The 16,357-nt window shown below is 44.5% G+C and overlaps 1 protein-coding gene across 2 annotated transcripts in view; it reads right to left on the bottom strand.

Annotated features, from left to right (window-relative positions):
- Nucleotides 1-13,802: 13,802 nt before the first annotated feature.
- The window catches only part of Fbln5 (fibulin 5), a 71,831-nt gene continuing 69,276 nt past the window's right edge, over nucleotides 13,803-16,357 (bottom strand). For both annotated transcript variants that reach the window (XM_057783273.1, XM_057783272.1), the window contains exon 11: nucleotides 13,803-14,741. In XM_057783273.1, the coding sequence (XP_057639256.1) occupies nucleotides 14,580-14,741 (162 nt within the window). In that variant the 3' untranslated portion in view covers nucleotides 13,803-14,579. The remainder of the gene's footprint in view (nucleotides 14,742-16,357) is intronic.

Below are 16,357 nucleotides of genomic sequence, written 5' to 3'. Positions count from 1 at the left end.
ATAGAGATTCTCTGCCTCTGCTGACTAAAAGCGTTCACCACTACTGCCTGGCTAAATGGACAAATTATTTTAAAGATTTGATGATTTAAAAAATATTTTCTAAGCTGGGTTTGGTGGTGCACACCTTTGATCCTAGCACTTGTAAAGCAAAGCTAGGAGGATCCCTGTGAGTTCGAGGCTAGTGAGAACCATACAGTAAGACTCTGTCTAGATAGATAAATTAAATTTTCTGAATTACCTGAAACATAGTTCCCTCAATGAGTCCTTTTCTAACCATGCAAGACAGCTTTGGTTTTCGGTTATCATTTCCTCATGCAGTGGTACAACAAGCTGATCACAGTCATTAGATGACCACAAAGTCAAGATCACATAGTAGATAAAAAATGAACAATCACCCAACTATAAGCATTCCCATTTTCAATTTATAAAGGGAATCTGTTTTGATTCATTTTGCTACAGCAAAATTACTAGGGGAAAAATATCATGTACCTTAGGGGCTTTGTTGTCACTAAATATTTGAAACAAAAAAATTCTTCCTTTCTTACCTGTAGAGAGAGAGAGCAGATGTGTTTTAGCCTTTGCCTGACCAGTGAACCGTGCCCGAGGAACTTGCCTAGCGTGTTTAAGAAGTACTAGGAACTATAATAAGAGAAAGACAGGAAGAAAGATAAGCACTGACGCCAAGGGATCATGAGCTGGTGTTTGTAGCAAAAGGCTACATGAGCTGTTTCAAAAGCATTCGCCTTTAGTTGATTAGGCTGAGAAGCCATTGGAGAGTTTGGAGTAGAAGCATAACATGAAGTGATTTGACATTTATGCAGATCGTTCCAGCTCTTGGGTGATAATAGACTGCAAGGGGCAGAGGGCAGAAATAGAAGCACACGGACCATGTATCCTTCATCAAGGAGAGAGAGGAAGATGCTCAGGATGGCAGTGGAAGCCATGAAAATGACAGGTATGAGGTATAAATGGTGTCCCAAGAACAAAACACTGTAATGATTGGTCACTCTATCACAGCGTTCTGAGTCCAACACTAGACACTGGACTAGGCATGAATTTTTTTAAACACTTCTGTATATTGAACTGAGGTGGAGCTAGGTCAAAACTAGATATCATATATTTTCTCCTCTTGTACTCTCTGCTTTAACTGTTTCAAAAATTAAACATACACACACACACACACACACACACACGAAACCTGGGATGAGAACATTTGTCAAAGTGCTATAGTTGCCCGGAATTCAGCCTGACCCTGCAGCACGCCTGCTTCTTAAAACTCAGCTCTATGGACTCACATATTTTGGTTTAATAAGCACAAGAGGCCATGAACTCTAATATCTCAAGCAAATGTGTTAGACATCTGGAATCTGGCATAAATTTCTCCTGTGGGATGCATTGTTTGTGCAAACTTTTATTGAATTAAAAAAAAAAGGGGGGGGTTTCAAAATACTCATGTAACCTACTAAGACTATTTTTTCTGAAGCCAGAGTCAAGATGCAGAGTTCTCCAAACTGATTAATAACCTTGATTTTAAAAAAAAATAGGGCTAGAAATCTATTTAAACACAGTATGATTTCAAAACAAGGTCAAGCTTGCATACTCAGAGTTCTGGTTCAAACCAGGAAAGGGCTGACCTAAAGGACACAACTATTCCAGGCTACAGCCAGCAGCTCTCCTCTGAGAAAACTATGGATTTTGCAGAAAGAAAACATCCTAGAGTTAAGGCCAGCTCTGCCCTGTAAATGCGGAGATAATGTTGTGATATTGGGCAACTTAATTTACCACTGGGATTCATAAGTCTTATTTAAAAAATCCGAAAGAAAAATACTGCCCCGTGGGTCTTAGACATGAGCATGCATTGAGAAAACAGAATAACAAAGATGGTCAAATTTAAAAAGAAATCTCTATACATATAGACACAGGTGAGATCAAATACAGAGGACACAAAGGAGGAAGTGGAACACAAAAGACTCATTCAACAATGAGATAAGCAAGCTTACTGAAAAAGATTTTAAAGAAGAAAGCTAAGGGTAGTCTTCTAGGGTGTTCTTTCCAGGCAGGACAATGCCACCTCTTCAATTCCCTTAGAACAGTGGTTCTCAACCTTCCTAATGCTGTGACCCTTCAATACAGTTAATCTTGTTGGGGTGACCCCAACCACAAAATTATTCCATTGCTACTTCATGTCTGTAACTTTACTACTGTTATGAATCATAGTGTAAATGCCTGATCTGCATGATATGGGACCCCTGTGAAAGAGTCACTCAATCCCCTCCAAGGGGTCATGACCCAGAGGTTGAGAACAACTGTTTTAGTATCTTCTTGAAGAGCCCAGAGCAGCATCTAGACACAGGAAACAGTTCAGTCAGCCTTGACTGACAGGGTCTTCCCTCTTGACTTCGACTCTGTGTAACTTGAACCCTCAATGAGGTAGACTAAGGCTACCCTCTTGCCTCTGCGGAGCTGAAGAATGGGAAGAACAGAATGGTGATATCTTCCACAAGGGGAAAGATGATATGAACAGCTTTTAAAGCCCTTGTCTCCCTCCCAAGAAAGTGCTGCTATTCTTTGCAAAAAAAAACAAAAACAAAAAAACAAAACCTCAGTGCAGCCTGGCATCTTGGGGGTCTTTGACCTAAATAGTAGGTTGGGAGCTTGAGTCCTTCAGAGTAGGATCAAGTGAATCTGAAGCCCGAGTACCTTAGGGGAAAGAGGGATTAAAAGACACGTTGAAGAAGGGGGAAGAAGGATGGGTGGTAGAAGGGGAAGCCAGTAGAAAACAGGAGTAGAATGCTGAAATGTCACTGCCTCCCCTCCCACCTTCCACTCCCAACTCCTCAGGGAAGTTGGCCACACACCCAGCTGAGCATGGCCTGTTTGTTTCCTGAAGTTGTCATGACAGTGTCACAAACTGGGCCGCTTAAAACAACACAAATTTAATTTAACTTCTTACAGTTCAGAGGGCTAAAAGTCCCCCAGTCAACACTCCTCTGAAGGCTTGACGGTCCCTTCTTGCCTCTTCCTTGCTTCTGGCAACTCCCAGAAATCCTTGATGTTCTTGCCACATAGCTTACTCCAGCTCTGGCCAGCCTTCACACTGCCCCTTTTCTCTCTGGATCCCTCTGAATGTCTTCTCTCCTTGCCAGGATTTCAGGACTGGGTTGAAGCTTCATCCTACCCCATTAGGAATTTATCTTCATTTGATTATCCACATGTGCCAACACCCCATTTCCAATAGGGTCGCATCCCCATGTTCCAAGTAGACATGAATTGTGGGTGCACACTATTCATGTTTTCTTTGTAGAAGGCAAGCAAGAAGTATCACATCACATCAGGGTCCACTGGTGAGAGTCTCTAGTAGTTATAGGCTCATGAGACAAAGAAATTCTAGAAAAGTTAAGAATTTAGAGTCAGAAATGACAGGGCTTTGAAACTGTGAAAGTTCTCCATTTCCGCAGAGCCTGTGGCAAAGATATCACAGCAACATTCTCTAGATCTCATAGGAGTCAGGGGTCTGCAGCTGACTTCTGAGTTAAAAGAAATGGAGACATAAGGAAGGCAAACTGAGAGGTGAGGGGAGAACAGGACAGAAGGGTGGGAGGCAACCTGGTGAGGTTTTAAAGGGAGACCAAGGGCAAAAGAGGCACCAGCCCTTTGGGTCACAGTTAAGCGTCTATCTAGCACAGTCCTGCTTCAGGTGCTTAAAAAAAGTTTGGGAAAGAAAGAAGAGTGTGAAGGCAGGGGGTGGGGGTTACACATGTGGTGTCACCGATAATTGTTCCGATGGCCCCCAGAGCTACGCATACTTATCCTGTGGCCATAGTCCTAATGAGCTTTTAGAGCCCAGAGTGTCTCTTGAGGTGTTCTGGGCATAACTAACCTACAGCTAAAGAAGCTGCCCTTATTTCTCACCCAAGACTTTTTTTTTTTTTTTTTTTTGTTTTTTTTTTTTTTTTGGTTTTTCGAGACAGGGTTTCTCTGTGGTTTTGGAGCCTGTCCTGGAACTAGCTCTTGTAGACCAGGCTGGTCTCGAACTCACAGAGATCCGCCTGCCTCTGCCTCCCAAGTGCTGGGATTAAAGGCGTGCGCCACCACCGCCCGGCTCACCCAAGACTTTTGAAAGCCTCTGGTCCTTTGCCCATGATGCAGGTTTTGTCTGAACTCTAAGTTGCATTGCCACACACTTGTAGCCACGCTGTGGTTCAGCTATCTCTTACAATGCCTGTTAACTCACTGTATCCTCAGGAAAAAGTTCCTAATGTGATCTGAATGAGTGACCACACCTCTCCTTGCCCTGCCCTACAGATTGAACAAGTGATTCTCAGGTCCCTTGAAATAATAAGCTAGCAAATTCTAGACCAAAAAGCAATAGCAAAAGGTTGATTGTCACTGTGTCATGCTCTGTTGTGTGGCTTTTGTTGGGGAGACATGAGAAACATCTATTCACCCCAGATAAGGCATTGATGACAGAAGAAAGAAAGAGCTCCACCTTCTAGCTCTGGGAACTAATTTATTTCTGAGGTTACCCTCAGGAGCATGGGTGACTTCAAGGCTGTGTCGCCGAAAACCCCATCTCAGCACAGGTGACATTCACAGAAGCTGCACTCCTGCAGCTTCCTGCCCGACTTGTAGGCAGCTCCTCTGACTTTCCTCTCCTCAGCAACTGTTGACTGCGTTTAAACCTTGGGGGGAGGTATTTTGTGAATCTTGTCATTTTCCCGATCTTCCTGCATCTCAAGAGCCTCCCTCATTCCTCCAAATGAGGTCCAGAATGGTTGAACAAGGAGAGAGCCAGCAGAGCGCTAGCAGTCACCTCTGTTTCCAGACTGTACATGCGATATGACTGGCTGCCTCCAGTGTATGCCATCATGACTTCTCTTCTTACACAGGCTGTACCCTCCAACTCCAAGCTAAGATAAAACCTTCCATCTTTCGGTTGCTTCTGTCAAGTGCTCTGTCGCAACAAAAGGAGGAGTAACTAGTGCTGGCTACCCAAGCCAGCTGATAATAATGAATAAAGTGGAGACTCCAGTCCAGGTCTAGTCAGCTCTAGTCCTGGCAAACATCTCACTGGCATATCCTGATCATGGGGCTGCTCACGTGGGCTAGAACACAGCTCTTCTAAAGACCAGGAGTGGTTATCAATACGTGTTTACATCCTTTTGCACCAAGTGCGGAAACAAAACAAGGACACAGTGTGCTTTTGAAATAAAAGTGATTGCTGGGTACAGCGATTCATATATGCAATTCCAGCACTTGGGAAGCTAAAGCAATAGTTCCAGGCTAGTCTAGGCTGCAAAATGATACGGTCAAAACAAGAATGATGTAAAGAAGTGTTAGAACACTTTGTGTATATGGAATATGCATATGAGATTATGGGTGTGCAGGCATGGATTATGCATGCAGAAGCCAGAGCAAGACATTGAATGTCCCCTTCTATTATGATTCAACTCTCTGCCTTGAAACAGGGTCTCCCACTGAAGTAGAAACTCACAATTTCGGCTAGGTTGTCTGGCTCATGAGCTGTGGCTAGCCACCTATTTTTGTTACCCAGTATTGGGGTTACAGATATGCACACGGCTATTCCTGGCTTTTTACATGAATGTCAGGGATTGGACTCAAGTGGTTGTGCTTGCAGAGAATGCACTCTGAACACTGAGCTGTCTGTCTCTCTGGTCCTGATAGTAAGAATTTTTCAATAAGCCAGTATCAGGCATAGAGTGGAAGCTAAGAAGTTAGGTGAATACATGGCTCAGGTTTGACATTTTCTGAGAATACAAAAGAATGATTTGAGGCTCAGAGAGGCCAACGGACTTACTTTAGGTCACAGAGAGAAAAGAGCTAGAAAAATCTATTTATAAAGGAGAGAGAAAGAGCGCACACATTGGCTGAGCAGGTAAAGGCACTTACCACCAAGCTTGAAGAGTTCAGTTCCCAGAATCAATATGGTAGAAGAATGGAACTAACTCCAGAAAACAATGCTCCAACATCTACATGCACAGTATAGAACATGTGAATGTACATGCATGCATGCACACACACACATAATAAAAAATTTAAAGATTTGTTTTTAATTATATGTTACATGTGCTTAGTCACTACCCAATGGGGTGTGGGAACCACGCTCAGGTCTTCTGCGAGAGCAGTACAAACCCCTAATTGCTGAGCCATTTCTCTAGCCTGTAATGAAAACGTTTAAAATCTAAAACTTTCCAACTAGGAATCTTCCTTCCCATTGTGCTTCCTCTGGCCAACATACTTTCTCCATGTATTTAAATGGATGCAGGGTGTTTGCAGGAGAACATGGCTAGCTAGCGAGGCTTCAGGAAGCTGGGAGGTAGCAGGGTTAATGCATTTTTCAGTTTTCATATTTGGCTGCTAATCAGTTTTGCTCATTTCAGAATTCCTTCTTTGTGTGAGGGATGCAGTAACTAAAATCCCTAGGGTTAGGAGCCTCAACGCTCACTCTGGAAGCCATTGCCTGCCCAGCTGTGAGGAGACGAAGAAACCCTGCTTTCATAAGAGTCCGTGGCTACGTAGATCAAAGAATGGGCCTGGTGAACTTCTGGGTTCTTCCAGCTACGTTCCCCTCCCCCCTCCTACACACTCTCCATCCCGCACACATTCTAAATGAACAGTAAGAAATTCAAACCAGCCAAACACGGAAGGAAATACTCTGGCCACCATGAGAGGGGGTCCAGATGTTCAAACATCCATGGGCCTTAACTGCTCATCTGCACCCAGTCCCCTTCTCAAAAGCTGCTGCCACCTGTGTCCCCCAGCAAGTTGCCCTCTGGTCTCCAGTGCACACAGCTCAATCTTTAACACCCCCACCTGGGGCTCATGCTGAATGCCTTTATTTATCTTGTCCAAAAGCATTGTCATGCTTTGTGTATTCTACTCTGTGCAGATTTTAACTCAACAATAACAACAAGGGGGTGGGAGAGAGAGAGAGAGAGAGAATATAAGGACTTGGTGCATACTAGGCAAGAACTCTACCAATTAAGTACATTTCCAGCCCTAGAGAGATCAGAAGTTTTTGTTTGCTCGTTTCTGTTTTGTTTGGTTTGACTTTTTGAAACAGAGTCTTTGTGTAGCCTTGGTTATCCTGGAACTCACTATGTAAATCAGACTGGCCTTGAACTCAGAGAGATCCATTTCCCTCTGCCTCCTGGGATTAAAGGTTCATACCACTGTGCAAAACCTGAAAGGTGCCCCCACACCCCCAACCCCCATCTTCTTACCCAGAAGTAAAGCTGGATTCCACCTTCAGGAGGAAGAAGGAGTCAGTCAGCTATGCTCCTCCTTCTTTCTTACCTCAGCCTTCCAAAGGCTGGAGGAGAAGTAACAAGGGAGGAGAGTAGGGCTGAGGAAAACCTGATGAAAATTAAGAATGAAAGCAGCCTGGAGGCCATTTGCCAAGATGAAGTTTTGAGTGTGAAGAGCAGAGATGAGGTGAGGTGGTCAGTGTGAAGAGCAGGGGTGAGTGAGGTGGTCAGTGTGAAGAGCAGGGATGAGGTGAGGTGGTCAGTGTGAAGAGCAAGGGTGGGTGAGGTGGTCAGTGTGAAGAGCAGGGGTGAGTGAGGTGGTGGTCAGTGTGAAGAGCAGGGGTGAGTGAGGTGGTCAGTGTGAAAAGCAGGGGTGGGTGAGGTGGTGGTCAGTGTGAAGAGCAGGGATGAGGTGAGGTGGTGGTCAGTGTGAAGAGCAGGGATGAGGTGAGGTGGTGGTCAGTGTGAAGAGCAGGGATAAGGTGAGGTGGTCAGTGTGAAGAGCAGGGGTGGGTGAGGTGGTGGTCAGTGTGAAGAGCAGGGGTGGGTGAGGTGGTCAGTGTGAAGAGCAGGGGTGGGTGAGGTGGTGGTCAGTGTGAAGAGCAGGGGTGGGTGAGGTGGTCAGTGTGAAGAGCAAGGGTGGTGAGGTGGTGGTCAGTGTGAAGAGCAGGGGTGGGTGAGGTGGTGGTCAGTGTGAAGAGCAGTGGCAGAGATGAGAAAATGAGTGTGAAGAGCAGGGGTGGGGTTTCAGTGGCTCAGTACTTGCTGTACAGAGCAACTGCTCCCTCTAGTCATTTGCCCCTGCCCTGCAATGGGCTAGCCTGCTCCTCTTTGGTGCTTTTACTAGTCCCGGATTCTAGTAGTCCATCTAGGAGCTATTTGCCCACTACTGGTAAAACGTCTTGGCTTTGATGAGATTATGGTATGTCTAGAAAGACCCTAAAATAACACATTTTTAAAGTTCCAGCAGAAGCTGGGTTTGTACCTCTTGGTAGAGCACTTGTTTGAGGCCCTAATCTCAATCTTAGTAAAGCAGGAAGGAGGGATAAAAGGAGAAAGAAAACCAAGAACCTTGCTTTTCCCAAATGAGCTAGATTTCGGAATGGGGAGGAACATTGGCTGGCTGTGGTTCTCCTGGATAAGACCATGATTTCAATTATGGCTTTGCCCATGGAAAATGCAACCCTATTATGGTCCATAAGATTGCTTCTTAGGATCGTTGACAAAATCCTATGTGAAGATGCCAGCTTGGGGGCTGAAATTAGAACAAAATGAGACTGTAGATTTGCTGGAAAGAGCTGAAATCTTTGCATATACCATAGCTTGGATTTAATCGTGTCATTTTGGTAAATGTTTTAAGAGCAGGGATGCAGAGCATTAGAAAATATAACAGGAATGCAGACACCTTCCTTTAAAAGATAAGTTCTGGAAGGTTTGTATATTAAAATTGAGAGGAACTTCAAGCACCCCTATTAAAATGTAGCAGCTCCTTGGGATGCATGTTTGTTTTATAACATTATGTTTTTCCTGGGGAGTATGTTCAGTGGGTAAAGGTACTTGCTGTGCAAGCTTAGATATCTGAGTTTGATCCCCTGAACCCATAGAAATGTGGGAGGACAGCACCAACTCCACACAATTGTCCTCTGACCTCCGAACACATGAAATGATGTATGCGCCCACACACATGCTTTATGCACATGCTCAACAACAATAGAGAAACGGGAAAAAATTCAAAAGTTTGCTTTGAGTAAAAACCTGAAAAGTAAGAAATAGAGAAAGGTCTAGGTTCAAACCAAAACACTCCTTCCCTAACCAAAACAACTTTTAAGTGCAATCAACCTATCTGATGCTCTCTGGCCCCAGGCTCATGTTAGTATCTTATAGATCTTCGTCAATGGATATCACAGTAGTGTTTGTATTTTGCATCTATGTACAGCTTACCCCTGCCTTCATTTTCACATTATTGATCAAGATAGGGGTGGGGTGGAGAGATGGCTCAGTGATTAAGAGCACTGACTGCAGTTGGCTGTTTTTCCAGAGTACCTGGGTTCAATTCCCAGCACCCACTGGGCAGCTCACAGCTGTCTGTAACTCTAGTTCCAGGGGATTCAGTGCCATCACACAGACATGCAGGCAATATATATATATATTTGGGGGTTGTGCTAGTCTTTGCTATAAGACAACAGAAATGCTTATTTGACACTTATCTTGTCAGGTCACAGTGGATTTCTCTGCTGGTTGCTGATGAAGAGTCACACTAAGCAAGTCAGAGATGCTGAGGTGGTTCTCTCCAGAAAATCCACTTGAATCTTGCCTCTGTACATCTCTTTGTTCCGGAGCCCCCTTGATTGTTTTTCTTGATTTTTTGCAAGCATATTTTAGTTATCCTCAGGGCTGCTAGCCATCTGCTAAATAAAAGAACTAAGAAATTTCAGAGCAAAATTCTCAACATGAGGAGCAATGTGCATGCTCGCTTGTGGGTGATGAGTGTGAACAAGTTTGGAACTAATGAGTTTTGTTAAATGATCACTTTAGAGCTGGAAAGAAATATCAAAATGCAAGCATACAGGCCAAATAAAAGAACAAATTACCCTCTAATAGTTTTTAACCTTTATTTGTCTGTGTGAGTGCACGTGTACGGCACCTGTATGAACATGCGTGTATGGTATGCCTGTGGAGGACACAAGAAAATCTCAGGATCCGTGCTCTTCTTCCGTCATGTAGATTCCAAGGATGAGACTCAGGCAGACTTGGAGGCAAACATCTTTGCTCACTGAGCCATCCCATTGTCCCAAAAGAAATTTCCTTACCTGACAAGTATTTCATGTTTCTATTAAATGTATTTAATAGTTACAGAGGGAGGTTATTCCAAATTTCAAACAGATCCCCATGAATGCTCATGAGTGTTTTGGTTGTATAAAATAGATTCGGCTAAGTAGTTATTAAAATTGAACTAAAATAGATTAAGTTCTAATTTTGTCTGGTGATTTATAGATCCTCAGGTAAGCGTGTCACCAATGAACTGTGCACCATGTTCATCACTCTGGCCAGTCAAAGTTCCAGCATGGATGGGGAGGTGCTGTCCAGCCCCCACCCACGGGGTCTCCCTCTTCCTCCTGACCCATTGGTCGCCAGGCTATGAGGACAGAGGGAGCAGAAGCAGCATGAAGGGCTTTGTATGGCCTGTGGGTACGTCGGAAACAGCTTTCTGGGAAACAGCTTCAGTGTTCCAGCCCAACTTTATTCCAGAGTGAGGGGAGGTATAAAAGGATGGGAACAGTGGCTCGGACATCACCTAATTTGCATTAAACAGCAGGCTCCTATCATAAGGCTGGAACACAATGCCTAGTTATTATATGATGGTAGCACGTTCCTAGCTCCTATCGTAACAGCCAAATCACAAAGCCTGATTACCCTGTGTGGCAGCAAGGGGAGAGTGTCTGCAGGGAACCGTGTCAAGGGTCATGCCTGAGATAAGTCGGGCATCCATGCCCAGGGTCAGTCTCCAAATAAGGTCAGACAGAGAATAGGAAGCCAGGGTGGGGAGGGACAATGGGGGTGTCTTCAAATCTTGTGTGAGCTCGGAGAGAGCTGTCTGAACATGGTGGACTGCAACTTTAATCCCCGACACCCACCTTTACTGAGGAGCTATTTGGCTGTTGATAGCCACTGGGGGAGGGAGAAAGAGACTCATTTTTTGAGGGTGTGGCTACTGGTAAATTTCCCATGCTCCCGTGGATGTGTACACTGTGCACATATGGGCAAGACTAATTGGACTTTGTGGGTTATCAAAACAATAAAAATTTTTAAAAGATGAAGCTGGGAGGAAGATGTATTGGAGGAATAAGGGGAAGCAAAGTGGGAAATGGGAGGAATATGATTCTATTTCATCGCATAATATATTAAATTTTTGAGAATAAGAAAGATTATTTTTAAGCAATAAAATAAAGTATGTTATCCTTTTAAATAAAGACCTTTAGCATTCAGCTCTCATCTGGCAAGAGGAGAGGAAATGGACTTTTTGTTTGTTTTGTTTTTCATGGGTGACCTTTCTGGCTCAGGATGAACAATTTGTGCACATCACAGTTAACACCCAGGCCACAAAAATACAATTAAATCATTGAAAATGAAGCAATCGGACCCCCTTAAACGTTTCACCATCTGGGCAAATAACACTCCCAGGGCCAAGACTGTTACCTAAGAAAAGTTTGGAGTGTGTTACCCAAGCCTGCCAGGAGACAGGTAGGTGGATTCTGTGCCAATTAGAAAGTGTTATAACTGGCCTGCTTCTGGGAAACTCTAAAACTGCACTTTAGTGGAAATGTTGGCTGCTACCCCCGAAGTACAATGTGAGGCCTCTCAGAACTTTAGAATTAGGAGCAGCTGAATGGAAGTGATCGTCTGCGGGGAACTCAGATGGGCAGCTGGTAGGTAACACGAGGATTTTGACTGGTGCCTTGGGTCTTAATCTAGCACCCTCTTTTCACAGGCTCCTTCATGTTTCAGGATGTGATGATGGAACCAGGGTTCACTTGACAAACTCAAGTTTGACAAACTCAGCTCCAGTATTGGGCCACCCTGACAAGATAAAAGCCAGGGAAGTCCGGATATATTAGGACCCCCAAAACAATCAGTCCACTGGCCTTCACATTAGAGGACAATGCTGGAATATTGCTAGCAGGCCAACCCCCAAAGCCATGGGAGAAATAAAAAAAATATCTAGTTATTCCCAAGGAATGGGTGAAGCAAGCAGTCTTTTGGTTCTGGGAGCCTCTAGAACCATTCCGAATATTTTGGGTTTGGCCCTACAGTACACTCTCTGCCCCAGGCCATTCTTCCCTTGAACTTTGAGGCCCAAGTGTATTTTAAAATTAATTGATCCCACATGCTTCTTATCCATTTAAACTGAACTCGCCAGTGATGTTTTGAAAAAGTAATCCAAGAGCCAAAAGGCCCTCTGAGCCTGCTTTGGTAAAGCCTCTTGGTGCTTTTTTTTTCTTAGAAGCAGGAAGCCATATTTAGACAATGACAACTGAAATGTAAACCCTAGGGACTTGGGTCTGCTCCCAAATGTGTCACCTTGGAAACCAGTGGTTCAGAAAGCACAGGACAAAGTGTCTCAGCCTTCCACATCATGAGGAAACTTGAGCCCATGCTGTGCTGAGCCTGGGTCCATGGTTCTGACTGCTGCATTGGGGTCAACACTCCGCATCTCTAGCTCTGCCCCGTCCCTGACTCCTAAGCCTCATCATGATGGGGTATCTGGACCAGAGGGTGCCTTCTGTCCTTTGCTCTGCAGAGAGCCTCGCCGAAGGAATTAGTCCTTTTCTCCACACTTCTAAACTAAAGCCTCTATGCCACTTGGGTGGGTGTTAACAATGCTACCTGAACCTGTCAGAAGGCTCACTGTTGGGCGTGGTTTGGATGGGCCTAGTTTTAGTTAGAGAAAAGAATGAGCAGGAGGCTGTGCTGTGGGAGTGAGATACATTCCGTGGAAGATAGGCCAGAGCTGTTCAGATGCGAGTGGCTGGCCATGCCTTTTGCCTCTGCTGAAGAATCTGAGAATTTGGTGGAGATGCATGCCTTTAATCCCAGGACTAGGAGGTAGAGGCAATCAAATCTCTGTAAGTCTGAGGCCAACTAGTCTACATAGTGAGTTTGAGGTCAATTAGGGCTACATAGCAAGATTCTGTCTCAAAAGAAAAAAGAAAAAAAAAAACACAAAACAAAACAAAATCAAAAAAAGGAATCTATGAATTGCCTTCTAACCTGGGGTCTAGGGTGAAGCTCTGGGCACCTTAGAGGCATTTAAGTACATCACTAAGAGAGGGGATAGGTGCCTCCACAGCCTGATCCTACAGTTGCATCTTTGGGTCTCAAGGAATCCATTTTTCTCCTCTGTAGCCTCCTATCCAATATTGGGACTGGCCATGAAGGCAGCTGTCTAATTGGGTCTCTTCTCTGGGCCTTGTGCTCTTAACCTCTGGCTGGGGAAAACCCAGAGTGCCTGATCAGGAAAGGGATGGCAAGCTGAAAAGTTCTGGAAGAAACTATACAGGTGCTGAAGGCAAGGTAGCTAGCACGTGGGTCTCACTAACCACCCCTCTCTAAGATGTGTATTCAACTCTACTTCTATCCTTTTTTAACAAATGCCCAGGCTCCACCCAGGACCAATGGCATCAGTTTCTAGAGATGGGTCCTACCTAATCAATTGTCCTTCTTACACAGGGTCAAGAGCCACTCAATGATTTACAGACCCTTGAATAAATTCTGCCTCTGCCTTCTGCCCTCGGAGAATGCCCACAACAGACCACAATGAAAAGCAATTATGAGAAAACTTGGAGATTGATGTTAGCTCTCACTTTCTCACCACCTCCGTGTCACAGTCCCCCACCTTTTGCCCCACCTTTGGCCCAGTTATGGAGGAGGTTTCAGTCCCTTGGAGACCTTCCCAAGCCATTGCACAGAATTAAAACCAACTCCAAACACTAAATTATCCATGGTATCAAAATTAACCAAACACAAGGTTTTTTCAAATATTTAATCAGTCTGGATACCTCTGTCTTCCAGCCCAGTTGAGTAACAATTCTTAAAACAGCATGATTAAGGGGACTTCATAAAAACCGGGCTAAGATGGAAGGAAGGCTGGGGTTGGGAGACAGACTATAACACATTTCTGAGGCTCTTGGAAGGAATTCTACCACTTTAAAAACTCAAAATGCACAAGAAAAGGTTAAATAGCCATACAAGTTTTAAGGACAATTAAAAAGTTCTTTTATGCTGAACATACCAAACCTGGTTATAAAATAGACTCTTTAAAAACCTTTGATCCTGCTGTGGTGTGTTTCATAGCCTTCTCAGCACACGCAAGAAGCAAACTAGCTAAACCCAGCCTTTCCCATGAGCCCATGGGGACTTTTGCAAAGCAGCAACACAGCAAGAGACAGAGGAAGGAGTAGAAGAGACGAGAACAAGCCACGCAGTCTTAGAACACAGACTCAAACCCCAGAAAACCTATTTTCTTTGAAAAATGATGGAAATAAATGGAAGGCCTTGAAGCATCACAGGCAACCTCACCTCAGGGAGCCAAAAAGAATACAACTGCATCGTGGGAACTAGGGGCAGGGTGTCCTTCAGAGTGACAGTTGGCAAGAGTACAAGTAGGGGTCAGGTTCCTGGGCTGATGCCCCAGGGAGACAGATGTTCAGCAGGAAAGGTGCAGAGTCTGCTTGCTCTCATTCTTGTTGGGCGGCTCCTCCTCCTGGCCCTTGATGCTAGTGAAAGGCAGTGTCAGAGGCCTTAGCCCGAGGCTCAGAATGGGTACTGTGACACATATATCCGCAGTCGGATCACGGAGCTGCCTCTGAAGTTGATGACAGTGTTGACAGTGATCATCTCCAAGTCCAGCTGGATGTCCCGAGGCCCTTTGATGGGGCGTGTCATCACCAGGGTGGCACTGATAGGCCCTGTTTGCTGTGGACAGAACCAGGGGGTGCTAGTTAGAAAGGATATGGTGTTAGCAAAAGGGGTGGCTGGGGGAACAGCAGTCTGAGTAGGATGCTCAATCTAGCCTACTTCAGTATCACTATGAATGACCATCACCCATATGCTTCAGTGCTGCTGAATTCTTTCCCACCTTTGCCCACTCTTTACTTGAAAGGTCATTTCCTAAGGCAAGCCTTCTCTGGTTCCCTAGTCTACGTCAGACCCCTCACCCCACCCCTGCAAGTCCTTTAACCTTGCACATGAGAGAAAGGATGTATTACTGTATATAACTGTGTATGCTACTGCCTTGGTCCATGTCTGCTGTCAAGGTCCCTGCTAGACAGTGCAAACATCCCTATGACATAGCATGGTACCCTTGTTTAGAAAATGCCTTCCAGCTTGGTGGTGGCAGCGCACGCCTTTAATCCCAGCACTTGGGAGGCAGAGACAGGTGGATCTTGTGAGTTCAAGGCCAGCCTGGTCTACATGAACTAGTTCTAGGAGAGCTAGGGCTGTTACACAGAGAAACCCCGTCTCAAAAAACAACACCAAAAAACAAACAAACAAACAAACAAACAAAGTGCCTTTCATATCTGTGGCTTCTGCATCCTGAGATTCAAACAAATATAGAATTAAAATATTCAGGAAAAATATCCTGCACCTTTACTGAGCATGTGCAAACCTTTTCCTTGGCAGTGTTCCCCAAGATGGTCTAAAAACTACTTGCACATCAGTAACATCAGCAATTTTCAAATAAATGACATCAAAATCACCTGATACTTAAACAATAACATGATGATGATGATGATGATGATGACGATGATGATAAATAATTCAACTTCAGAATTTTCTAGTTATTGTTGTAGCTTAAATGAGACTGGTATACATAGGCTCATATATTTGAATGTTTGGTCCTCAGTTGGTAGAACTGTCTGGAAAGGTTAGGAGGTGTGGCCTTGTTGGAGGAGGTATGTCACTAGAAGTGGGCTTTGAGAGTGCAAAAGCCATTCCATTCCCAGTTAGCTCTCTGCCTCATATGTGTGGATCAAGATGGGAGCTCCCAATTACTGCTCCAGCATCATGCTTGCCTGCCTGTTGGCATACTCCCCACTATGATGGTCATGGGCTCTCTCCACAACTGTGAGCCCTAAATTAAACACTTTTTGATAAGTTGTTTTGGTTATGGTGTCTTATCCCAACAATTAAAAAAACAGATAAGATAAGAACATTTTCAGGAAAAGTGAAATTTGTTAAAAGCCAACCTCTAGGCACCCTGTAATCTCTTTCAAAGTCACCCTTTTGTGACCTTATCAATGAGACCCTAATAAAGTCATGTGAACTTTTCTCTAGCATGGAACCTTTCTAGGACTTTCAATGTGGTACACAGAGAGGGTGCTGGCATCAATTGGTACCAAGTGGGGGCATGCTCTCAGTCTCCTTTATATATGTCTACTTATTCAGTTCTCATAAAATCCTCAAAGGCCTTGGATTAGCGGCATCAGTGTCTACAGATACAGTCAGAAATGTGAACTCCCAGGCTCTACCCAAGATCTGTTGAGCCAGAGTCTGTAGCTTACCAGGGTCCCAGGTGATTGGTGGACACA

Source organism: Chionomys nivalis, chromosome 10 (genome assembly GCF_950005125.1).
Source record: "Chionomys nivalis chromosome 10, mChiNiv1.1, whole genome shotgun sequence".
Lineage (NCBI taxonomy): Eukaryota > Metazoa > Chordata > Mammalia > Rodentia > Cricetidae > Chionomys > Chionomys nivalis.
This window is presented reverse-complemented; position numbering and strand designations above follow the sequence as displayed.